The sequence below is a fragment of the Rhinolophus sinicus genome, linkage group LG06 (assembly GCF_036562045.2).
Source record: "Rhinolophus sinicus isolate RSC01 linkage group LG06, ASM3656204v1, whole genome shotgun sequence".
Taxonomy (NCBI): Eukaryota; Metazoa; Chordata; class Mammalia; order Chiroptera; family Rhinolophidae; genus Rhinolophus; species Rhinolophus sinicus.
The window spans coordinates 4,692,665-4,717,906 of NC_133756.1; the positions used below are offsets into that span (position 1 = coordinate 4,692,665).

Genomic DNA, 25,242 nt, shown 5'->3' on the forward strand with positions numbered 1-25,242 from the left:
CGCTTTGGAACCCACTTAGTCTCCCGCCTGTGAATGTCTGCCGGGCAGGGAGAAGCCACCAAACTTTCAGGCCTCCCTCTTGGCTAGGGAGTCCATGTGAAGGGCTGCTGCTGGCTGTTGGGATTGTAGAGACCAGGGTCTTCGTGGCGTCGCTTTCCTGGAAAGGAGGGAAGGCAGCCGCCCAGGCGGCCAGCAGTGTGTGAAGTCTGTTCCAGCGAGCGAATGGGTACTTGGGAATGGAAAATCCAAGGGGAGAAAACCACCAGCAAGGAAGCACGGTGCAAACCGCGGCCACGAAGTCCATACGTTAAAATACACAGTGCCCAGGGGGCCTGCATCGGAGGGAAGCGAATTGGCTGGACTGAGAGCTCCGTGGTTTTCTGTGCAGACAGATTCAGCTGGAGAAACTAAGACCGGGGCCGGGTCAGGGAGAAGCCCTCCAGCGTTGGGGCTGCAGCTGGGCAGAGAGGGACGGAGACCTGTGGCTCTAGCACAGGGCTCGAGGACCAGGGAAGGTGCCCCCGCCCCAGAGGTCAAGCATGGATTCAGTCCTGACAAAGTACGGGTCTCCACCTTGCAGCTGGCTCAGCCTTCGTCCTGGAACCAGTGAGTCTGTTTTCTTCCTCTTTTGTCCAGAAGGGAGGGTTGATGACACTGAGTGAGGAGTGAGATCTTGGGCGTCTTGGAGGGACCCCTAAGACCCCATGCTTGCTGAATTAGTCCAGACCCTGGAAGAACCCCTCCTGCAGGCGGGCCGCTTTTCCTCATGGACCTGTAAGATAATGAGCTGAAAGCATAGAAGGTCACGGTCAACCGGCCTGGCAAGGTTTAGCCCTCCGGCCTGGTTCATGGGCGCAGATAATGTCCTGTCCTCTGAGCAGGCAGAGCAGGGACGCTTCCCGTTTCAGCTATCTAACCCCCAAACAAGAAAGCAAGCTGCATGCTTAAGAATTGCTCTGGGGGCGGACGACTGGCTGCCGCCGAAAGGGGCTGGGATGGCTTCTGGTGCGTGGTGGGGTGGGAGGATGCCCCAAGACCCTGCAAATTGTCACATTCTGTACATTAAGCTTGTGTCCCCATTGAAAGTATGGTCTGGGACAGGTTGCCACTTCGCCTTTGCAGCTCTTTCAAGAAGGGCCGCGAGATTCCTCCTAAACCATTAATATTGCTAAGTTTGCCCTGCCATGTGCCGTGATGTATTTTAGGAGTGGGAGGTCAGGAATAGTGAGTGGAATCAGCTAGCCTTCAGCGCCCCAGAATTGGAGCCCTGGCCAGAAATACCCCATCCCTAGCCAAAGAGGAATGGCCTGGGGGCACGTTGGCCACTGACCTCTCTGTGCTCAAGTACGCACCTCCATTCTCACCTTCATCAGAGCCCCTCCCCATGGCAGGCCCGAGACAGGTCTGTGAAGCCGACAGAGAGTCAATGGAGACTTCCTCCTGCACCCACACAGGCCCCCCATTGCAGGGCCATCCCCTTCCAGGAAGGGGTCTGCACGGCTGGCTTCCTTCCTCTGGCCCACTTCCCAAGCAGCGCTTACCTGGCACGCTGGGCTCTCTGCTAGGAGTGGCCAGAGGATGAAATGAACCTGTGCCGTCCGTCCACCCCAGCAGGTCTGTCATCTTAATCCCTGAGCCCCCAGTGACTGACACCCCGTTCATTCAAGGCCCGTCACTGCTCGCTCACCGAAGAGGAGGTCGCTTCCAGGCACAGGTGCAATGAGGGTTTACAGGCCTTCTGGAGTGTCCCCTGTTCATACCTGCCACATGGATGGCAGAGAACGGCCACCTGTTTCGCTTCAGCTGTGTCTTGAAGCCCTTTATTCATTTGACAAGCATGAATGTCAGAGTCACTCATTTAGTCACCAAAAATGCTTCTTGAGCTCTTTTTGTCAGGCATTGTACTAGGGGCCGGGAGATGATGGTGGACAAGATAAAGTCCCATCCTTCTAGAAGCTTCCTGACTAATGAGTGATCAGGGCATGTAAAGAAACAGTTTGACAGGTGTTAAAATACCGTGATTGTAGGGTGATGAGCTCATACCTAAAAGATTCCTCTTAGAACACCAGTCTTAGAAATTTTCTGAAGAGGTGACCTCATCGAAAGGATAAAATGAAATCAGTAGGGCAAAAATTCGGGGCAGGAGAGTGGGGGAAGAGTGGCGTGTAGGAGTCAAAAGGCCATTTCGGGAAGAGAGAATGACAGGAACTAGAAATAGCGGTTTGTGCAGCATGACTGGGACGCCCATGGGGCAACTGGGGGATGGGCGTGTGGAAGGGCAGCGGCTGGTCGGCAGCTCACAGGACTCAGGCTGCGTCCTTGGGACTATGAGGGTTGAAGCCTTCGCAGTAGGGTGGGAGCATGAGCTGCCTTGCGTTTCAGGAAAATCCTTATCGAGAGCAGTTTGGAGAGTGGATTCAGGAAGATGGAGGAGGAGAGCCTGTCACATAAAGGGCCGAAGAGTCAGGAGGCTGTTGCAATCATGCAGGTGAAAGATGGTCGTGCAAGCCCTTCATTAGCATATAAACGAGTAAAAATATATACACACGTCTGTGCACTCTGGGTTCTGTGTATCCAAGTAAAACAGTTTCATGTGAAAGGTTCAAACAGTACGTAAATAATGCAGTATAAGGCCTCTGGTTTTCTATTAGTTCCATGTGTATTTCAGATTTTTTTCTCTGAATGTACACACAAATATACATACCTACATACCGTGTTTCCCCCAAAATAAGACCTAACCGGAAAATAAGCCCTAGCATGATTTTTTAGGATGACATCCCCTGAACGTAAGCCCTAATGTGTCTTTTGGAGCAAAAATTAATATAAGACCTGGTCTTATCTTTGGGGAAACACAGTATGTGGGTAGATGTAAAAATTTTTGAAATGGTAGAAAATACGCAGTTTTGTAATCGCTGTTTTCAGTTAATACTATATTCTGGCCATTTGAAAAACTACCAGTGCATAAAACTCTACCTCATTCTTTTTAATGGTTTTATGACGGGTGTGGATATACCTTCCTTTTTAAACTCGCCTTCTATGAGTGCACAAGTGGGGTTTCCAGTTTTCCGCTCTTGTAAATGATGCCTCTGTGCCCTTGTGAAACGGTGTCTGTAGAATGAATTCCTGGGAGCGGACTTGCTGTCATCCGGAAAGTCGGGTATTCTCCCATCAGCGCGGTATTTCGGCCCCCCATGTGCGGTCTAGTCACCACCTTCCTTGAGCCTGTCCCTGACAGAAGAGGGTGGGTGGCTGGGCAGGTACCCCCTTACATGGTCCCCAGGCGCTTCTCCTCTTCGTCCACTCCCATTACTGAAATGCTGTGGCTCTTGGCCGAGGTGCTCGGGCAGCTGCAGCCTCTGACGTCGTGCCTCGAGGATTCCTGAGGGTGGACGGCCTACAGGGCATGCCATGTGTAATTCTCTGTCTCGTTAGTGTTTCTTCTTCGAAGGTTCCTCTTATGTAGTAAGTTTTTAACAGCAAAGATGATGGAGGCAAGCGACCTCGGTTGAATCAGAGCTCTCCTGCTTACTAGCCAGGCGACCTTAGGAAAATCACTAGCTTCCTGAGGTTCCATTTCATTATCTTTAAAGTAGAGATAATATTAATAGTAGCATCTACCACTCAGAGTTATTTTGTGATCAGAGGAGGTTGTATTTGGGTTTGTGTCTCATAATTCCAGTATCTCAAGTTTTCTTGGGTATGTTTCTGTTGGTTTTCAATCGTGCGGTCTTATGTACTTGTGTGTCTAGTTATCTTAGTGTGTTGGACATTGTATTTTAAAAATTATTTGCAAGGAAAACTTGAGACCTAGGAAGACAGAAGATTTTCACGTGCTTCTGCTATATGCCTAGAGCTGCTACCAGTCGGGGAAGACCTTAATTCAAATTCAAGTCTGAGGTTTCCAGGACCCCGAGCTTATTCCCTGAGCCCCATAGGGCCGTTAAAACAGAAGTGCAGTCTTCCAACTCTTCAGAACACATGAACCCTTTGAGGGCAAAACCACCTGAGTGTAATGCCCTACAGCCTTCTCTTCTGCATTTTGGCTGGTTTGACATTTCCAAAATTAAAAAGCATTTTATTCTTCATTCATCTTCCTTGGCTGTACCTGCGGGAAGGGTGGTCCCACTTAGCTAATCCACCACTGAAGGACCTAAATGTCCAAAGCATGTAGCACGTTTGTTCTGCAGCTGGTGGTGTATCCAAAACAATGGTGTGTTTTGAACGCCTGAGAAACTATCACTCCTATGATAGCAGCCTTTTAACAACTAAGTCAGATGACATCGCTCCTCTGTGAAAAACCTCCTATGGCTCCCGTCTCACTCAGAATAAAAGCCAAAGCCCTCGCAGGCCCTTAAGGGACCGCATGCCCTGTCACCTCGCTGCCTTCACATCCTACCCTTGTTACCCTGCTCCAGCCACACTGGCTTCCTGGAGGTTCTCTTGATGTCAAACTCAACCAACTCATCCTGGTTTGAAAACTGCAAGTCCGGTGTCCTAGGAATCCTTTCAGTCTGGGGCAAACTGGAACAGTTGGTGACATTAGTTCAAACACAAAATAGGCCCCAGGGCCTTTGCACTTGCTTCATTCTCAGCCTGAGATGCTCTTCCCCAGATAACTGCATGGCTCGCTACCTCACATCACTTCAGTCTCTACGCAAATCACCTTCCTCAGAGAGTATCCAAACTAATGTGCACAGTCACTCTCTGTCCATTACCTGCTTTGTTTTTCTTGAGATGCAAATGAATGGGACCCAGGCAGGACCTTGAGGACCAGCGTCTGCTATAAGGCCAAGACCCAGCAGCTGCTCTACCCAGAAAAGGCCTCGGTAGGCTGGGCCTGCATCCTGGGTTTGGGGGATGGAGGGGTTCTTGGCCTCCATGGGCCAACAGAGAGCTAAGGCCTGTCTGATGCAGCCGGGGTCTCTGCTGGGGAGGTCCAAGGGGACGTAATGATAGTTTCCAACCATCGTGATTGGTGTTCCAACAATGAGCTAGGTATTTTGAAATCCCAGCTGTGCTGGAAGTCTGGCCTGTCTCTTCTGTGGTCAGGAGCCTGGCCCAGAAGCCTTTGTTCCTTGGACGGACTTGGCCCTCAAGAAGGCCCAGCCTCTCGGTCTGTCTGGCCAGGTTTAGAAGTCTGTAGTGGCCAGCAACCGGCAATGAGATTGGAATGTGGCCATCAGGCCTCAGCCACAGATGGCACTAGGGAAACAGGCCTGCATTTCCTCCCTTTCCCCCTCCCCAGGCTGACAGAGCACCTGGGGTTTCAGCCCCTCCCAGGGAGTGGCCAGCTCTGACCCCAGGCTAAGCTTCCAGGCCAGGGGTCTTTCTTGGAGGCCAGGGAGCCCTGCCACCTTTACCTTTGAAACGGGTAAGCCCAGCTAGACCAAGTCTTGAGGTGTTCGAAAGTCAGCCTTGGCAAGACACAGTTGGTCGTGAATTGATCCAAGTTGAAGTTCACAAGCATTCCCCTGGCACCTGCTCTGGGCCAGGCTAGGCCGGGGTCTGCATTCGGGGGAGAATGAAGCCAGTAGTTGCCCTCAAGGAGCTCCCAGTTTAGATGGAGCCGAGACTCCAGCATTCTAGTGTGTCACCTGCAACACAGCCAGGACACGGGTTGTCTTGCCCCGGTGTCTGGGGGATGGCCCCATTGATCCACCAGGAGCAGTGTCTGGTGTTGGGTCCCAAAGGATCCAAATGGCTGTGCCAGGGAGGATGGCAGGTTTTCAGTCAAAGCAGTGACATTTTCAGATTTGCACTGCATTCTCTTGATTGTAAGCCATTGGCCATGGAGCCCCAACCAGGAGAATTGACCATCGCTGTTCCCCACACCTCCACACCCTTCGTGAGTGTGAAGCCGCTTTTCCCAATCAATTCATTTAATCCCCACAGCAACCCTTTGCAGTAGCCCTGTGAGGTAACACCCCACAGTATAGATGAGGGCACTGAGGCCCAGAGAGGCTAAGCAGCTTGCCCAAGGCGACACAGCTAGCAGGAGCTGGAGCTAGGATCTGAACCCAGGTGCCAGGCTGCCTTTTAGAGGCCAGCTTACAAAGGGCAAGAGTGAGGCAGGGGCCCAGACAGGACAGTGGTGGCCTGGGGTGGGGTCGGGGCATTCTAGAGGCAGAGCTTAGAATGGCGTGGGCAGCAGGCCCATGGCAAGCCTGGCCCAGGCTGCTTGTCCCTAGTCTGTGGTGGGTAGATGGGTGGGTGACGATGGTCAGCCCTAACGCTAGACAGTGACTGGACCTCCCATCTCATCGCCTCTGGGGAGCCACCTGGGTCTGAGGGGTCTGTTGTCTGGCTGCCCCCCTCACACTCAGGGGAGCCCACTTTTCTGAGACCCGTGGCTAGTGGGTTTAAAGGTCAGGGAGGTTTGTCCAAGACTGAAGGGCTCCCAGAGTCCGGAGGTAGGAGCGTGTCTGGGGAAGGGAGGAGCCCAGGACTCCAGGCACCTGGGATGGGCTCACCTGAGCCCATGTGCTCAGCTCAGGGCGCTGAGCAGCTATGAACAGGAAGCGTCACTGATGACCCTGGTGGCACGTGGAACTTAAAATATCTTGACTGTGGAGGGAGCAGCGGGTAGCAGGGTGGTGGGCACACTGGCACAGCCCCTCCCCCACCTCCTGGCTGACCTGGCAGGTCTCTAGTCCCCTGGCCTCAGCTTCCTGTGCTATAAGATGGGGGCAGTCGTAACAGTGACAGGGTCATTAGGCAAAGTAAAGGGCATCCACCTCAGAGGCTCTTGGTCCAGGGCTTGGCTCACGGGGGGACTTGGCAATGGTAGTGTCTCTACTGTGTGCCCTGCCAGAAGCTGGACATAAAGGGCTGAGACAGGGTCCCTCTGCTTTGGAGGGGACAAGAGCAGCCCAGGCTTTCCTTGCCTTGGCCGCAGGGGCTCAGCCCCTTCTGTGCCTGGCACTCTCTCCCCAGGCTGTGGTGATGGGCCACACACATTCACACTGAGTGCTGGGGAAGCCCGGCTGTGGGGGAGCTTCAGAGCAGCAGCCTGCAGTGCCCACGCTGGGAAGAGAGCAGAAACCCACTGCCAGGTCCTGCCGCCTCCGTCCTGCCTCCATGAGCTTCATCGGGGCCCTGCTGTGTGTGGACATCTCAGTCCCAGCCCCAGAGGCCCCAGTGGGTTGGAGAAAGGGCCGTGTGGAAAGTACAGGAGTGTGGAGGTTGCCTGTCAGCCCCCTCCTGCATGGTGAGTGCAGCCCACTCTGGTGGGCCATGGACCACCTTTGCCATGGGCTGTGAAGAGGTGTCTGGGGAGAAGCCCTCAGGCTGGGGCCTGGTTGAGGTTCAAGGTTCAGGCTGGCTCAAGGCTAGGTGGCTGTAGCCCAGATTTGCACCAGCACCTTCCAAATTAATGGACCCGCAGGCGGCTGAGGCTTCAGGCCCACGTGTCCAGTCTTTGGAATGCTTTACTCTGCAGGGGAGGCTCTGTGTCACCCCACTGTTCACCTCTCCTGCAGGTGCCAGTCCTGGGTGCACCACCTACTGGCCAGGGGTTGGCTTCCACCCCACCCCACGCCCCCCACCAGGGGCCACCACCAAGCTGTGGTCCTGGAGGGTCCTTGGCTGGTACCCCAGGCAGGTGGGGGCAGATTCTTCTCATTATCGGGAGCTGGAGGTCTGGTGGGAGGGGGGTGGTCAGTGGGACACATCTCCTCTCAGGCTTGGCCAACGGGCAGATTCTCGAGAGCTGGAGGGCTGGGGGACGACTAGTGGCCGACCCCTCCAGGTTACACAACAGGCCTCCCGGCTGGCTGGCTGACCTCCTGCAACCCGACCTGGGAGCACTTAGCACAGCCCAGCACATGCGGCAGCTTCTCACGCGAGCTGGGCGGCTGGCACTGAGCACAGTCTGGCAGCACCAGCTCTGGCCCCAGCCATCCCCCCACCCACATAGCTGGCGCTCCTGGGCTGCCCTGGGGGTCCAGACAGGCCTCTCCAAACATCGGAAAAAGGAGGAAAGGATGGGGTCACCTGCTCCTGGGGGACTCAGGAGACCACAGAGGGTCATGGTAGACCTTGCCTGGGGTGGGGTAGGGAGGGGCAGGCCCCTTGGCAGGCTGCAAGGCCCCCCCAAGTCTTCATCCCCAGGGGCAAGCACCTGTTCTCTGCCAGGCTCCCTGCTTAGCCCCTGTGAAAAGGATCTCATGGAGGCAACATTGTGTGCGGCTCTCTCCTTAACCTATTTCACAGATGTGGAATCGGAGGCTTCCAGAAGTGTCGTGCCTGAGGCTGTCCAGCAGTGAGGCCGAGCCAGGACCCTGAACTCTTAGGGAATGGCCCCCCGGATGCTGCAGGGCTCCGCATGGGTGAGAAAGGGGTCAGCCAGGGTGAGTGAGGGGAAAGGGAGCCTAGGGGCTCAGGCAGGGCAGGTACTATCACCGCCAAGGTCTCTGGAGGCCATGGCTTGCTGGAACACAGCCATGGGGGTTGATGGCCAGTTCAGGCCGCCCCCTCCTCTTCCCCTTTCATCGCTTTATTCAGCAAGTGGCCTCTCAGGGCTCCTACTCCAGCCCTCACGAGGCACTTCCGCTCTCAAGGAAATAGCTGACATTTGCAGACGCTTGGCCCCCTCCCCTTGTCCAAGGCTCTTGCCAGGCCCTGGATGAGGCAGCCCCAGCCAATGGAAGCTCCGTGTTGGGGATGAGGGGCCAACCTCTGGGGTCTCCCTGCCCGGGGCCGAGGCTCCCAGTCCCAAGGGGCGTCCCAGAGGAGGCACAGCCATTGGTCTCTTGCTCCCCTCAGATTGTCCCATCCAGAGGCCAGGAGATTTTGGGAGGAGCGAGGACCTGGCGCTGTGGGAGGAGGGGCTTCTAGCTTGGACCACCCTGACTTACACGTGTCCATCAGGCTGCCCATCTGTATCTTTCAGTGACTGTGGCAGGGAGGCCAGGCTCTGTTGTCCCCAGCTTATGCTCTGCGAGCTCCATGTGGCCATGGGCAAGTTATTCCCCACTCCTTTGCCTCAGCTTCTGCACCGCTGTCGTGGGGTGACAGCACCCACCTCATGGGGCTGACATGAGGATTAAAGGAGATAACGTGTGAGCTGAGCTCAGCACGGCCTCTGGCCCACGGAAGTGTAGCTGTCATCACTCTGCACCCACCTGGGGCTGGGGACACAGCAGCATGCAAGATAGCCATGTGTGCCCCAGCTGTCTCAGAGGTGCTAAAGAACCCCCATGTCTGTGAGCCGCATTGCCAGCTGTCTGGTTTTGTGGTTCCCCCAGATCAGGGAAAGGCCAGGGTGTCCACTGCCTTTGCCACTGACTGCCTCGGGGTGTTGGGGGCTGACACGATGCCCCGGAGCACTGTGGGGCCCTTTTGCCAGCCTGGGTGAGCCTGCCCTAAAGCCGGGGAGTTGCCCATGCCCTTGTCTGCAGGGAGCAAGGAGGGGAGGCGGGGGCTGGGGGACCTCTAGATTGGACAGAAGGAGTGTGGGCGCATGGGAGCCAGAGGACATCCAGGCAGCAGGACTGGCACGAGCAAAGGCAGGAAGGTGGGAAGCAGGAGGTACATTTGGGGACAGAGAGAACTCGGGGATGAGACCACATGGGCCTGGAGAGTGGGGGAGGGAGGGGCACAGCCAGGCCTCATCCTTTGCAGCATGTAGGCCTGAGCGGAAGCAGCCCGAGTGGGGCCTCTGCAGGTGGGTGCAGGCGGGGGGCAGGGCTCCTTGCCTTTACTCCAAAGCTGAGGGTAGGAAGAAATTTGCCCACCGCACTCCCCCAATGGGGCTGCATCGGGGCTGGCTGTGCCGAAACCATAACCAAATGTGGCCCCTGCTGGGCCCCGATGCAGCAGGCTCTGGGATAGGTGACTGCTCCCCGACATTCCCCACTGGATAGTCCTGGCCTCCGCTGGGTGGGCACTGAGACTGGCCATGACTATCGGGGAAGAATTGTCTCACTCCCCAAGCTTGGCCTGACACCCCCACACTGGCCACTTTCCCGTGAACACGAGCCAGCTCACCCCCAGCCTCCTGTGGGCTCAGGCCGAGGCCACGTGGGCGCCTGTGATCATGGACCAAGGGGCCAGCGTTTGTCCGTCCCTGGCTCCGTGCCAGAGGAGGAGGAGGGCAGGCAGGCATATGGTTTGAATTACTCTGCCGCCTCTTGGCACCTTAGCCCTCAGCTAGGGGTGTGCAGGCTGCCTGGACAGCCACCCCGACCACCCTCCCACCCGCCGCAGCCCTGGGGTGACCCCCCCGCCACCTGAAAGCAGAGACTTCTGCTGCCAGCTCCCCCTGCCTGGGCCTCGTGCCTGTCTCTTGCCAGGCATCGGGTAGGTGGGGTGGCCATCTCTGCTAGCTCCAGGCTACCTCCTCTGGGGCCCTGGCAGGCTGGGGGTGTGGGTCGCTGCAGGGTCGGACAGAAGAGGCTCTGAAATATGGTGTTTCTCGATTTTCACCAGGCCAACCCACTGCCCTCTGACCACCCAGTCTTCTCCCTCAGATGGCAGCTCAGGCCCCCAAGTTGGCTTCGAAGCCAGACACTCCTGGGTTCAAATCCAAATTCTGCTCCTTATTAGCTGAGCCCGTTTCCTCATTTGTGCCACGGAGACAATCCCACCTCCGTGGGGAGAACCAAAAGGATTGGATAGGCACAGCTTTCCTGAATGCGAGGGCAGAGGTCTCTCCCCCGAGGGCAGCCATAGGTTTTCATTTTAATTTTCTAACTAGATAAGAATTTACAAGTTTTACAAGGCTTTGGAATAAATTGACTGGTGACTTTCAGTCAATTTTCTGTATAACTGGTTTTAAAAATTCTTCGTATGGTTCTTTTTGTAGGTAGCTTGCACGCCCCCCAGCTCCTCCACCCCCCAGCTTTTCTTACCTCCCTGCCCCTACCCACCCCTCCGACCCCACTCTTGTGCCCACTGTGCAGGGGGCACTGGAGCTCTGTGATGATGCCAGAGGCTCTTTGCCTGGGTTTGGCCTGCCCAGGGCTCCATGCATGGCATTGCCATTGGTGTGGGTGACACAGTTCAAGGAAGGAGGCAGGGCTGGGTAGGCAGCTTGGTGAAATGTGGCCAGCCCAGGGAGGGGAGAGGCTGTTGGTGAGAGCCCAGAGGGTAGACGCTGTGCCTCCCTGGCAGCCTGGGGGTAAGGCCTGGCCAGCAGCTCCTGCCCTCTGGCCCCTGTAAGCCTTTGCTCAGCGGAACTGGGAGACGTGCCTTAAGCTTCCTGGGGAGGGTGCCCAATCAGGCAGCTGAAAACAGCCCTGAGGGTCATCCCATGGCACCCCCCCATGGGTGCTTCCACTCCTCATTGAGAAATCCTGCAGGGCCCAGCTAGAGCTGAGGGCTGGGGTCAGAGGTCAGAGGCGGGTGCAGGGAGGCTGGAATTGCTCCTGGGGCAGCAAATTTTTCTCCTCTGAAAACTTATCTTAGCAAAGAGACCACGGAACAATCGCACTTTTTTCCGGGCCTCTGTCGTCCCCAGACGGCCAGCCCATCCCCTCGGTGGGGGCTCCAAGGGGGCCGGGAAGTCGAAATTTGTAAAATGTCTGTAGGAGGGAAAGAAAGGCGCTTTGTGTGGGGCCAGGGCCCTGGCCATTGGTCAGCTCCAGGGCCCCCAGCCGCTCCCAGAATGCTCCCCTCCCCTGGGAGGGCCGTGCTTGCCGGCCCAAGGCCAGCCCAGGGTCCCTACAGCCCCTCTGTAGCCCCTGCACCCGCTGAATCCAGGCCTCAGGGACCTGGGGCCCTGGGGCCGCCCAGCCTCTGAGGGCAGGGACCTGGCGGGGAGGCCTCCCTAGGCCTCAGCATGTTTCTCTACTGGAAGAAGCGGGGCACCTACGAGCTGGAGGCCCTGCCCAGTGACCTGGCTGAGCTGGAGCTGGGGGCCGTCGAGCGTTTCTCCTGGAGCTCCACCCTGGACATCATCGAGGACCTTGGGGGTAGGTGTGGGCCCACCTTCCCAGGAGGGCTGTCTGGAGGCTGCAACACCTGGTCTACCTGGCTGCCTCCCTTTGGCCAGAGCCTGTGGCCGGATCACCAGGCACATGGTACTGTCAGTCACTCACTCAGCAGCAATGTGGGGCCAGAGCTGCTCCTGAGGGCGCTGCTGGTGGGGGAGGGGCCGGACACCAGGGCCCTGGGGCCTCGGGGCAGCCAGGCTGACTTGTGGCAAGTCAGCTAGGGCTGGGGGTAGCAATGGCCTGTCCTGGGCTTTAGGCCTGGGCTCTGCCTCTATCCTCTGCCTCCAAGATTAGGGCCATGTGGTGGGACGAGTTCTTCTGGAATGTTCATGTTCAAGGACACGTGTCATTTGTCCCATTATCTGCATCGCAGATGAGGAAACAGCACAGAGAGATCAAGAACCTGGACAGGCAGGACCGGGAGTGGGGACGCTGAGTCCCACGGCCTGTGTTTGAATGCCAACCTGGCCATTTCACAGACGTGAGATGCCAGGAGAGCCATGTAATTGGGGATAACGATGCCAGCGGCATTGCGGGTGGCTGAGAGGACCGAGTGGGGTGACACACGTGGCGCAGAGCAGGGACGCACGCTGTGCAGGCTGTTATTATTGATGTCATTTCTTCGTAGCCCTACTAATCAGTGGCCCGGCAGAGCATATGGCTTTCGGCTGGTGACTAATTCTGTCAGGACACTTCGGGGCCAGTGACAGAAGCCAGGTCGGCCTGCAGAAGTTGGCAGGATGCGGGGCCCCAGGCCTTAGTTTTCTCCTCCTCTGCTCACCTCATCTCGGGCCCCAGGCTCCAAGGAACAGGAGCCCTTCCCAGTGCAGCTTCTCCAGCCTGGCGTGGCCCTTCCCTGACACTTCCCTGTGGCCAGAGGGGATGGAAAGTGATGGCTAGGCTTGGGGTCCACCATGGAATGGGACCACATGGGGCATGGGTTCCACAAAGCACGGTGAGAAACGCTGCTCCCAGAAGGGAGAATGACAAGTGTCCCTTATGTGACAAGCCTCCTCCTGTTTCCTGTCCCACTGGCTGCAGTGGATGGGGGAATGTGGCTGCTTGGAGGGGCGGTGGGCATAGTGCACCGTCACTGGGCACCGTCAGAGGTGGGAGGGCAGGACTGTGTGAGGGAGAGCCCGTGATGCTGGCCAGGGTGGTGCAGGGGAGGCTGGAGGATGGCACAGGGGCAGGCAGGCGTGGTAGCAGGCCAACCTGTGGGAAAGCACCATTCTGGAGGCAGAGAATAGGTTAGGGGGAGTGTGCCTGTGGGGCAGGCCGTGGGGGTCCTGTCTGCTTGCACTGCTTCACCTGGCAGGTTTCTGTCGACCTGAGGCAGGTAAGGCGGCCGAGGTCCCCACAGCGCCAGACATTTACCTGAGGTCTTTTAACCAGTCCCACCCCAAATCAGACTGTGCACCCCGGTCTCCCAGGGCCCTCCAGCTGTTCCCTTCATCTCTGTCATCGGGAGGAGCCCAAGCTTTGCTCCTGCTGGGCCCTCTGCCTGGGGTGTCCAGCGCAGCTCTGGAGCGACTTCTGTGAAGCCCACCCATCCCCCTGCCGTCCCCAAGCAGGACAGTCCCTGCCACCTCTGGGGCCCCACAACCCACAGCAGTGACTGTCTGCCTCCAGCTCTGTGGCCCCAAAGCCAACATTTAGAGGAGACTTGCCCGATACCAAGCCTATTGAAAGCCTTGGCTCCTGGCCTCTCCGTGCCCCATCCTTTGAAACAGGGACAATTCTCGGTGTCCCCTTTACTCTGAAGGGAAAGCCAGCGTGGTTGTGAGCGGTGGCGCCGATGCACAACTCCGGCCCTCAGCCTCAGGACGCAGAACAAGGCCCTGGTCACCTGTGTGTCCCCGTGTTCGCGCTACCCGCTGTCCCGGCTGGGAGAGAGGCCCCACCACAGAGTGGGTGGGTCACAGCACGTGAGCAGACCTGGGGGTGAGCTCAGGCAGCCTGGGTGGGTGAGCTGGGCACACAGCTGTCTGTGTGGGCTTTGTCCTCTGCAGCCAGCCGGTTCCTGGCCTGGGCCCATCAAGGGTGGGTGGTGAGCCCTGGTGCCAGCCCAGCCCCGTGATGGGGGTGGGGCTCGTGCCCAGAGCGTGACTGTCCTAAATCGGAATCTCAAACCCGTTTCTGGAACCCTACTCCTGTTCCTCCTTGGCCACTCTCGGTTCCTCTGAGGAGCCTTGGCAGGAAGCCTGTGGTGGGCAAATGGGCAGGTGCCCACAACAGCCTCAACTAGAGAAAGTGGCCAGCTGGCTCCAGGCCTGCAGGCAGGAACTGTGTGGACAGTTTCTGTGGCCCCAGGAAGGAATTCTGAATTGTGTCCTCCCACCTCTTATTGCGCCTGACGGCTGCGGGTGGGCAGGGCGAGTGTTGGGGTGTCCAGGCCTCAGGGGACTATGCCAGTGGTGGTTCTGGTCTGCAGCAGGGACAGCGTCAGAGGCCATGGTCCATGGTCCTTTCTCCCCACCTGACAGCCCTACCCCGAGATGCCCCATGGGCCTTTGGGAAGGGGACCACGTTTCTTTCCCAGGCCACCTGTGATGCTCTGAGCAGTGTCCAGGGTAGGGACAGGTGGGTGGTTCCTGGGGCCAGCCGTTAGCCCAGAACATGCCCCTCTGGCTCTTGGCCAGGTATGGGCCAAACTTTGCCCTTCTGCAGGCTGCCCTGGTGAGGGGCCCAGCCCTCGCACAGCCTGCGGCAGCTGCCCAAGCATGGACGCGCTCCCAGGAGGGCCGGGTTAGTGTAGGAGGGGACATTTAAGGCCACAGATGCTTCCTGGGAGTGGCAGCCTTTGCATGGCCAGGCTGGGCGTTGGGAGATGGTGGGCAGGGAGCTCTGCCTTCTTAGGGCAGAAGGGTTCATGGCAGGGGGACTCACAGGTGAGTGGATCCCTGAGGAATGACAACAAGGGTGGTTTGTTGTACATTTGTGTCAGCCTGGGGCCAGCTGGGCAAGGAGGCACTTATGTAGCAATGAGGGGATCAATTCATGTGTGCCAAGCACCTAACTATGCCAGGCTCTTGGGGGCATTGTGGGGGCAGTGTAGCCTCATTGTTAGGAGCATAGACTTGGAACCTTATGGACCTGGGATCAAGTCCCAGCCTCATCGCTCGCTGGTGGCATGATCTTGGGCAAGGTGTTCAACCCTCTAAGCCTCAGTTTCCTCTTCTGTGAAATGGTACAATGATAATACTTCCATCTCACCGTTGTTTAGAACAGTACTATCCAATAGATAGGTTCATTTATTCATCAAAATAGATTGTGTCATTTAAAATTCTCTAGTAACCACATTAAAAAACAACAACAAGCAGGTGAAATTAACTTTAATAATGTATTTTATTTAACCCAATGTATAATTCCAAACATTACCATTTTAACATGTAATCTATGTAAAGAGTCATCAATAAGATTTTACGTTCTGTTCTTTTTTCTTGCTTTTGCGCTAAGTCTTAAAAGTCAGTGTGTATACAGCCGTCTCCATCTGGGCTGGCCTCACTGCATGTGCTCCGTAGCGATAGTGGCCAGTGGCTGCCATTTGGGATTGGATGATGTTGCAGAGGGTCAGGCTGTGAAATGAAACCACGTATGGAGAACCCATGTAAGGCAGGGCTATGGCATGGGGCAGTGTTCCTGGAGCAACCTGGTGGGGAAGACAGGTGAAAAGTAATAGGTCAATTCAAAGGTCCCTCCCAGGACAGTGCGATCAAGACGGGGTGAGGGGAGAGAGATTCATCTGGATATGTTGAGATAGACGGGCCTTGCAGAGTTTGCTGCATTTGACTTGGGCCTTGGAGAGCTGGCAGGATGTTAATGGATGGCAAGATGGCGGAGGTGGCCGGCGTCGGGGGGACAGAGCCAGGAAGGGCTGGCCGATGTCAGAAGTTGAGTTCCCTCCCGGGGACGCGGTGAGTAACCGGGTACGGGGGCTGGTGTGAGGCGATCGGGCATGATGGGGACTGTGGAGAGTGGAAGGGTGTGTGCCAGGGTAAGGCAGACACAGCTGAGAAACTAGAGCCATCAGGACTACGGCTCCAGAGCTGCCAGTCTCTTCTGGTTTGTCCAGAGAAGCCAGAAATCTGGATTTTTATGTGAAATCTGACTTTTCAAAGTTGGCAACTGATTCAAATTCTTTTGAAGCATTGTGCTCAGCCAAACCAAACATGTCTGCAGGCCGGCTTCTGCCCAGGCGCCCTGTCGGCCAGTTGTGGTAGAGATCATGTGGAGGGAGAGGCATAAGCATCCTGTGACTAAGATAGAGGGTGGGGGGGACAGCTGGCGTGGGGCTTGTCTGCCTGGCGGGGGGGCCCTGGCTTTCCCCAGGACGGTGGGAGCTGAGGAACCAGGAGGGCACACCTGCGCTGTTTCAGACCCAGGGAGACAGCCTCTGGCACCCTGGAGGTGGTGGCAAGTTCCGGGTCGCCTGAACCTGGGGTCTGGCTGAGGCTGAGCAGCCAGACACTGGCTTAGGTTGACTCAAGTCAGAGCGGGTGCTATAGGAGGTGGGGACCTCGGGCAGAGCTAGGGCAGGTACAGAGCCACCTTCTCCCCTCCCTCTTTGCTCTAGGGCCCTCTGCACTGACCAGTTGCTTCTGTGGGTCCCCTCGTTCTTGTTCCCCAATCACCCCGGGGCTCTGTACCCACTCAGACTGACTTTCCATGATCTCAGTGCTCCAGGGCCCAGTAGGAGTTGCCTATCTCAATTCAAGTTCTGAAGAGAACGAATCTAATGTGCCACCTCTGACCAAATCAACTATGCCTAGGGTATGTCATCACCTGGTACAACATGTCCCCCAACCATCCTTTCTGCAGGGCTGTAGCTGGGCAGCTTGCCTAGAAGGGAGCTCATGACAGGCCTGCGGTGGGAGACGTCCCTGTGTGTGAGCCCTCCCCAGTCCCCAGAGGCCTCTCTCCAAGGCCTCTCTCCGGGCACTGAGAGCTGCCAGGGTCCTCACCAATTTTCCTGTGTTTGGAGTCTCTGGGAAGCACATCTATAGGATCCAGGAGGTTGCCGCTTTAGCACAGAGTGTACAGAAAGCTAGATCCCAGGGGAGCTGGCACCAAGAGGTCCAGAGAGGGGTGTCTAGAAAGCAGACTGAGCACCTTGAGGGAGCTGAAACTCAGGGTTAGAGGGCAGAGAGGTTAGCCAGGTAGAACCCCCATGCTGGAAGAACCCCAGAAGCCACACACCAATAACCTCATGGTGGCTGTGCGGTATAGTCTGGCCCTGCAGCAGTTGTGGCCTGGAGCAATCATGGCGGTACCTAGAGAGTGGGAAGGCAGTTCCAGAACCCCTGCTGGAGGAAGGAGCCCAGAGCCCGCAGAATGAAGAGCCAGAACCCAGAAGTCTTGGGGGCATTAGGACCTGACCCTGGGCCCAGAGCTGAGAGAACCCAGAGACCTAAAGACAACAGCATCAGACCTTGTCTGGTTGAGTGTGAGAAGCCCCTGGCAGGGTGCATGGGAACCCCCTAAAGCTGGCTGAGAGCCCAGGACCCCGTGGAAACCCGGATGGCAGAGGGGGCTGCTGGGGTTGTGGTGGAGAACCCTGCCACACACCCCAGCCTCAGTCAGCAGGGCTGGGGCAGGGCCAGCAGGACTGCTGACCCCAGGGACCCTGGAGGGTCCCCACCAGGCCATCTCCCCCCTCAGCTGCCCCTGCTTCCAGGCTACAGGCAGGACAGATGCCTTTGGACAGCGAGGAAGCTGAGATTCCGAGAGGGAACTCAGAACTGTGCTATTCTGTGAACTGACTGAGGCTGTACCCGCCTGAGGGGCCTCAGAATGACATCAGAGCCCCCAGGTTCACACTGCACACAGAGGAGGCTGAGGGACACTGTGCCATTCATTGCTCCCTCTCAGCCCGGAAGCCTCAGGACACCTTGGGAGCCCTCTGTGCAGAGGCTCCCAGACTCAGCTTCGACCCCAAGAGCCCCTTCCCACTGTGCTGCAGATGTGCTACCCTCCAAAGGGCCGCACTGCTTGCCAGGCCCCACAGTGAGCTCTCCAAGGCTTGACAGGGTCACTGATGTGTCTCCAGTGCCTCGGCCCAGGCTTGATACATGGTGGGCCTTCAGGGGACCCTCAGTGTGTGTTTGCTGAGGGAATCCAGAGAGCCAGAAGGCCTAGGACCCACCACAGTTCCCTCTGCCAAGACTCCTTGAGGACAGGGACTGGGTTCTGGTCACCTGTGACACCCCAGAGCCGGCCTGTAAGGGATCAGTACAGGAAAACAGACATTCTACTCTGACTGAGAGGCCATGGGGAAGGGGCTGGGGAGTCTCCAGGAGAGGAATCCAGGCCCTGCTGCACACTGGATCTTCCATATCTGGGTCTCATAGACACAGCATCTCCAGCACCAACCTTCAGGTGAAATGGGGTCTAGGCGGGCTCAGGAGACCTCTGCCCCTTGGGGGAGTCTTGGTCATCTCCCCAGGTTCTGTTTCTGTAATGCAAATTGTCTTGCGACCACTAAAATGCTGTCCTAGTACGATGCCACTGATGGAAAATACAAGACCAAGCAGAACTAATCTATGCAGTTAGAAGTTAGGACCCCCCACGCTTGTGGGGAGTGGCTGGCAGCCCCCAAGGGGGGCATTTCAACAGGGGGCCTGGTGACGCCCCGCTTCTCCATCTGAGTGCTGGTTGTGTTGTGAAAATACATTTTATGAACTATGGACTCATAATAGCTGCACTTTTCTGTACTTATTTATACTTCCATAAAGTTTTTAAAATGCTAAGCAACACAGAAATGACAACACAACAGCAGCCACCTAGCCCACTCCCATCAATAGAGCCCTTACCCCCACGACAGCCTTTCGAAATTGGGGGGGAGGGATCTGCTAAGGGTGGGAGATGAAAGGCGCAGGGAGCTGTCCTAACCTGCATTTCCAATTAGATGGCACCATTTGGACCAAGAGAAATAGCAAAGTTGTCTAAAATGTCTTCATTCCCGCTTTCTAGGAGGTTGAGAAAACGTCTCCTACCACATCAGAAACAGAGGTGTTTGTCTCCATTAGAGGTGGCTGGGCGGCCGAGGGAGTTAGCGCGAAGGGACAGCCTTTGGTCACACCCACCACATTTGGGGGGAAGCGTCGAGGTAGGGGGTCGAGCGCGCTCCCAGCAGCCGCCTGGCGGGGGGCGGGGCGGGGCGCCGGCAGCGAAGTCCGGCCCCCCGCAGGCGGGGCGCTCGCGGTCCCGCTCCGCCCGCCGCCCACCTGCCCCGCCCCGCCTCCCGCCGCTGAGGGTCTCGCGGCTGTCGCGCTCAGGCCTCTGCCTGCGCCCCTGGCCTCCCCCGCCGCCTTCGTGTTCCCCCGGGCGGGCCCACGGCGCCCCCCACCCTACTCGCGTACCCGGCCGCCCGGCGCCTGCTCCATGGGTGAGTGCGGGGGGGCCCCCCGGCCGTACCCCGTCAAGCAAGGCCCGCGGGCCGGGCCGCCTCGGTACCAGCGCGGGGAAGGGGCGGGCGGGAGGTGGGGGGGCGCCGCGGGCGGGCCGCGGGGGAGCGGAGAGGACAGAGCCCGCTCCTTCTCCGCGGAGGGGGCTCGGTCCTTCCTCTCCTCTGGGGAAGGCCTGACCGAAGTGGGAGGTGGACGCGGGCCGCAGAATCAGGGCGGCGGGGGTCCAAACTCTGCCCCCAAGTTGGGGCCGGCAGCAATAGCACCCCTTCCCCGGCCCTACATGCTGGCTGGGGCGGACAGCCTCTTTGCCCCTTCCCTGCCCCCTCCACTGTTGCACCCCAGAAAGAGGCAGCTTGGAGTGGGTCAAATTCTGGGTCAAAAATGGACAGAGGGTAAGAGGGACCACCTAGGCCTTTGAGGGGCGTCCATACAGGGGGGCAGTGATGTGTAGGGCCGGGAGAGGAAGGATCTTGGACCTCTGGAGTCCCCGTGTCCCCAGCACTCCTGCAGGGTCCCCCAGGAATCAGGGGCCCGACAAGTTCACTGAGCCACCCACCCCCCAGACTTGTGGGACCGAGGGAGGGAGCAGCTTATTTCCAAAGACGGTTTCTCCCCATAGAATCTGGACAATTTCCCTGGGGAACAGCAACAAGAAAAGGGCTCTGCAAACAGATTCCCGTGCAGATAAGTTGGCATTTAAAAGAGAAAGGGACACTGACCTCCTTTGAAGGGAGGTTTGAGGAGCTGGCCCCACCCATCCTCTGGTGGGGAGGCTACTGGGGCCCTGGGGGAGGCTGGGTGCCCCTGCCTGGGGCGCACCCTTCCCTGGGCCCCACCCAACTGATAACCTTCTGCTCCTCTCCTCTGCAGACGACGGGAGCCTGGCCGAGGAGAAGGGACTACGCTGTCAGAACCCTGACTGCATGGACAAGGGGCGGGCAGCCAAGGTAGGAACCTCAGAGCTCAGGGGTCTAACTGCCCTCTCTATCAAGGCACAGATATCCAGAGGCCCGGCAAAGGTGCAGCTGGCTCAGCCACAGTGCCATCTGGGTTCAGGGGTAGATAGGGCCCCTGGGTGGCTGGGTTCAGAGGCAGAGGGTCAGCCCCTGGCGCTGTCTGGAGCAGCAAAGTGGGGGGACCTCTGCAAAGGCAGGGGACGCAGGGATGTCCCAAAGCCATTTTCTGCACTGCAGTCCTTGCAGCAGCCCTGAGGTGACAAGTGGCCCCATGTTATGGATGAGGAAGCTGAGACTCCGCAAGGGACAGGGCGCCCCCCACAAGGTTCTGTTCCAGGGCCAGCCGGCACCCTTCCTACGACACTAGGCCTGGGCATGGATCAGGGACACTTTGGGTCTTTGGCACAGTGATTGTGGCCCTGGTGCTGACAAACATTCTGGAGTGCCAGGGCTTGGGAGCTGGGAATGAGGCCGAACAAGAGGAATAATGATCAATAGCGACACGGCACTTCTGCTTGTGACACGCGGGGCTGCGGGCTTCGTGCCACGTGCCACGCACCACGCACCTTCTGTGCCTTATGCGCTGCTTGTGGGGGCTCTGCTGGGAAGGCATCATCGCCCTGTTTTCCTGATGAAGATACCAAGGTTCAGAGAGTTCCTGTGACTTGGCTGAGGCCCCATAGCTCAAGAGAGATCGAGGCAGGGTTTGAACCCTCGTTCAGCTCCTCCCAGCACACATTTGAGTGACAATGGTAATAACTGCCACAACTTTCTGTGTCAGGCTCAGGCTCTGAGGACTCAGTGTCTCCTCCTTCTCGCCTTCTGAGATCTATCCTATCAATATTCCCATTTATAGATGGGGAAACTGAGGCTCACAGAGGTAGTGGCTCACCCAGGGACATACCGCTAGGATATGGTGAAGGTGGGGTTTGAACCCAGAGCCCAGATCTGTATAATGCCACAGCCTGTGTTCTTCACACTGTGTAGCTCAGCCCTGCCAGCTGCGGATTAAAAATGCATCCCACCCACCCCCAGCTCCCCCTACCATCCTCCTCCCCCCAGACACACGCATATATTCTGCACAGGAAGACCACAGTTAGAAGGAACAGTTAGAGGGAACATGGAGGACTGTTCTGGGGGTGGGGAGAGAAGGGGGAGGCTTCCAGTTGCCGTGGTCACCAGGCAAGGGGGTGGCTGTGATTCAGACACAATCTGCTGGCACGGATGGTGCCTGGCATTGGGGCTCTGGTGTTGGCTGGTTGCCTCCCCCCCAGATAGGGGCTCCTGGCAACAACTGACCTCATTACCCCCACTATACAACCTGCCAGGGGCCTGCAAATCTTCGGGGCCTCTGCCTGATCCTGAGGGGTGGCAAAGTGGGGCCAGGCCACACTGTCCCAGCGCCTCCTGTGGGCAGCCAGCTGCTCCTGAGGCAGGCCCCCAAGCTGCTGCAGGCAGGGGCAGGAGTGGGAGGGCCTGGACTGTGCAGAGCTGAGGCCTGTGGGATGAGAACGGGTTTCAGAGCAAGCGTAGGTCCACTGCAGCACCCAGGTCCTACCTCTAGCCCTGGCCTGTCTGGCTGACATTGGTATCAGCAGCCAGATGTTGCTCAGCCTGCAGGGAGAGAGCCCAAGTACGGTAACTGGCAGGGCGCACTTTGGGAATGGCACCGACTCACTTCAGTTACTGGGATACCTGAGTGATCAGAGGGAGGACCGCTGGTCAGGGAGGACATCCTGGAGAAGGGCGCCTCTGGTGGAAGTGAAAACATGGGTAGGCAGAGCAGAAGGCGAGGGTGGTCCAGGAAGGGGGAACTGCCATAGGCAGGAGTGCAGAGGCAGGAAAGAAGGGGTGGTAGGCAGGTCTTGCCAAGGGGATGAGCTGGCTGGAGGAGAGGGTGAGAGGAGGTGAATGACACCCAGGTTTGGTGAGAGAGCAGAACAAAGAATATCCTTGTTGATGATGACAGCCACCACTGACCGAACACACTTATGTGCCTGGTGAGGGGCTAAGCCCTCACTGAACCCTCTTGAGAACCTCAGGAGAAAAGCATTATCATTCCTGCATGACATGTAAGGAAACTGAGGCTCAGAGAGGGGAAAGAACTTGCCCACAACACACAGCATAACTGGCAAAGCTTGGCCTAGAGTGAGATCAAGAGCCTTGTTCTTCGTCTCCTCTCCAGCCGTTCTAGGAATGGCTAGCAGGACATGTTAGCTTTTTGACGGACATGCCATTAGTCATTCATTCACCAAATCAGCTTTAAGCATCTGCCATGGCAGGCCCAGTTCTAGACCCTGGTGATGTCCAGGAAACAAAGGTCTTGCCTTCCTGGAGCTGACAATCTTGCCCAGCTGGGAGGAGGAGGAGGGAAGTGAGGACTTGGCTTTGCCAAACTGGCCCCCAGGCTTCCCTGGGGCAGGGCCATTTATCAACAGGGCTGGACCCTTCCACTTCTGGGCCCACCCTTGAGGTTTTTTTTGAACCTCTCTGGGCACTGGGTGCTTCTGAGATGAATCAGCCACCCCACCCCTACCTCCTGCCCCTGGAGTTCAGACGAGGGGTGGGGGTGGTAACCAGGACAAGCTTCCTGGAGGAGGTCACTTGCATCCTGAGGAACGAGGTATTAAGAAGAAAGAAAGCTGAGTGAGCAGGGAGGGCCTGGAGGATGGGGAGAGGGGGACAGAGCTAGATGGGGAGCACCCAGTCAAGTGAGGACTCTCGGCTGTCTGCCTCAGAGACCCCAAGATGAAAAAGTGTAGAGAAGCCCACACCTGTGAGCTCCAGGGGCAAAGCCCAACCCTTTCCAGCTGCATGAGCCTGGGCAAGTCACTACACCTCTCTGAGCCTCAGTTTCCTCATCTGGATGAGATTAAAAGAGGGCTTGTATGCGAATGCTTGGCACAGACTGGCACGCTGTAGGTGTTCAAGAGAATGCTAGCTGTGACTACATGTTCATCCACCATGGAGGGGAGAGAGCCCCAGGCTTTGGGCGCACCCTCCTCCCCCTCTGTGAGATCGGAGACCGCCCAGGGTTCCATCCCAGACCCCAGCCAACCCCGCCCAACAGACACATATTTATGGTACATCTGTCCTGTTTCCAGGGCAGATGGAGCTCTTGGAGTCTGTGGGGAAGTGTACGTTCCGTCCCTCATGAGGGTCCGAGATGATGTGGAGGGGGTCCCTGCCCTCCTGCTAGGGAACCACCAGCCAGACTGTGTCTGGGCCCCATTGAGCTGGGCGCTCTGGTCAGTCTGTTCCAGGCCCCCTAGGTCACAAGGGGACATGGACCCTAAGGGCCACCACTGTGCTACCACATTTGAGGGGACAGAAGTCTTGAGGGTATTTATCCTGGAGATGGGCCTCTCAGGGCATCATACACAAAGGTAATGGTTCTAGCAGCCATTTACTGAGCACCTACTGTGTGCCAGGTCCTGCTTTAGGGCTTCACCACAGGGGCCTCAGCTAGTCCTCACACCCCTGCTTTGCAGTAGAGACCACCCCATCTCCATTTGAGAGACAGGACACTGAGAAGCAGGGAGGTGAAATGACTTGCCACGGCAGGTCAAACCAGGTCTGTCTGTCCTGAAGGCCTCCCATATCTAAGGAGCTGTCAAGAGGAAAGGAACTTTTTCTGCATGGCTCCCAAGGGCCCTGGCAGGGAGGTGAGTTTTGGTTCAGTATGGGCAAGAATTTGCACCAGCTGAAGCTGCTCCCTGATCTATAGCTGGGGAGCACCCCTTGCCTGGGAGTATTCAAGCAGAGAGAGTGGAGGTTGGCTTTGCTGACTTCAGAGTTCCCTTTCAGTTTAACAATGGCTGTGAGGTGGCAGGGATGCATGTGTGTGTGTGTGTGTGTGTGTGTGTCTAGGGGAGGAGTACTCAGATGAAGACCAGTGGACACGGGGCAGAGGAAGGGGTGGATCTGAGATCCCTGTGGAGGAAGAATGGGCAGGATGTAGTGAATAATGGGAGAGGGAGTCACCTATTCTCCTGGGCTGTGCTCTGAGGATAAGAGGTTCCCTCCAGAAAGGGCCAGATTCTGGGGATCTCAGGCGGTAACTGGGCTTTTTAGATGCTGGTCCGCTGTAGACAGGTGGCAGTCCAGTCTGCAGCTGGAGCAAGGGGCAGGACCAGAGAAGCTGTGCAAGTGGAACTCGGACTTTGACTAAGTAGTTGTGGGGGGGGGCATCGGGGGCGTGTGTGTGTGTGTGTGTGTGTGTGTGTGTGTGTGTGTGTGTGTGTGGAAGGCCTGGGGTGCCTGGCCCAAGAGGCAGAGAGAGTACGCAGCACATGTGACCTGGCCAGAATGAGCTGCCCTGGTGTGAACCAGACCCAAGGAGGGCAGTACCTGCTAGGAGGGGTTCCGGTGGCCTGGAGGCCTGGGCCTGGTGTGGGACCTGAGGCAAGTGGTCTATAACTGGGAAAATGCAGGTGGGCCTGAACCGAGGTCCCCTAGGTCTCTGGCCCAAGATGTAGCAGAGGTCACCACACTCACCTCAAGGGAAAAGGGCCGTGTGCTTGGGGCGATGTTGCCTGCCTTCTCCCTGGGACCCCTGTGTCCCACATTCTCCCTGCACCCCACAGTTCCTAGCTCTAATCTCCAGCTGCTGGGAGAGGGAAGCTGGGAGCCACCAAAGAGTGGAATGGACCCCTTTTTCCCATGCCATGCATGAGCCAGGAAAAAAGAGGGGGCACAGAGACAGGCAGACCCGTTCCTCAGGCACCGTGGGGGCGCAGTTCAGAATCCAGCCATTTACAGTGGAGCGGAAGCCAGCCTGGCTTGGGGCGATTCCTAGGGCGGGCTCGGACCCTCTGCCTGGACCCCCAGTGCCCCTCTCACGGGCCAAGGAAGCTTCCTGCTGTGGGGCCTCGCCAAGGACTGGCGAGCTCCTGTCTTCAAACCCAGGTTAAAGACTAGGGACTTTGAACTTTCCGGAGATCT

General features: G+C 57.4%; 1 protein-coding gene and 1 long non-coding RNA gene across 6 annotated transcripts in view; one reads left to right on the top strand and one right to left on the bottom strand.

Moving 5' to 3' along the window:
* Positions 1–21: 21 nt before the first annotated feature.
* Positions 22–25,242, top strand: part of PLEKHG5 (pleckstrin homology and RhoGEF domain containing G5) — a 45,144-nt gene continuing 19,923 nt past the window's right edge. Inside the window, exons 1-2 of one of the 5 annotated variants that reach the window (XM_074334160.1) lie at positions 22–606; positions 20,213–20,289. In XM_074334160.1, the coding sequence (XP_074190261.1) occupies positions 540–606; positions 20,213–20,289 (144 nt within the window). In that variant the 5' untranslated portion in view covers positions 22–539. Of the gene's footprint in view, positions 607–11,640; positions 11,913–19,171; positions 19,321–20,212; positions 20,290–25,242 lie in introns of those variants that run through there. The other 4 variants (XM_074334159.1, XM_074334158.1, XM_074334166.1 and 1 more) reach the window with 4 other exon arrangements.
* LOC141572057 (uncharacterized) lies at positions 15,263–19,037 on the bottom strand. The gene is made up of 2 exons (XR_012497088.1): positions 18,825–19,037; positions 15,263–15,585 (listed from the first exon to the last, which is right to left on the bottom strand). It is a non-coding gene; the product is annotated as an uncharacterized LOC141572057 (long non-coding RNA).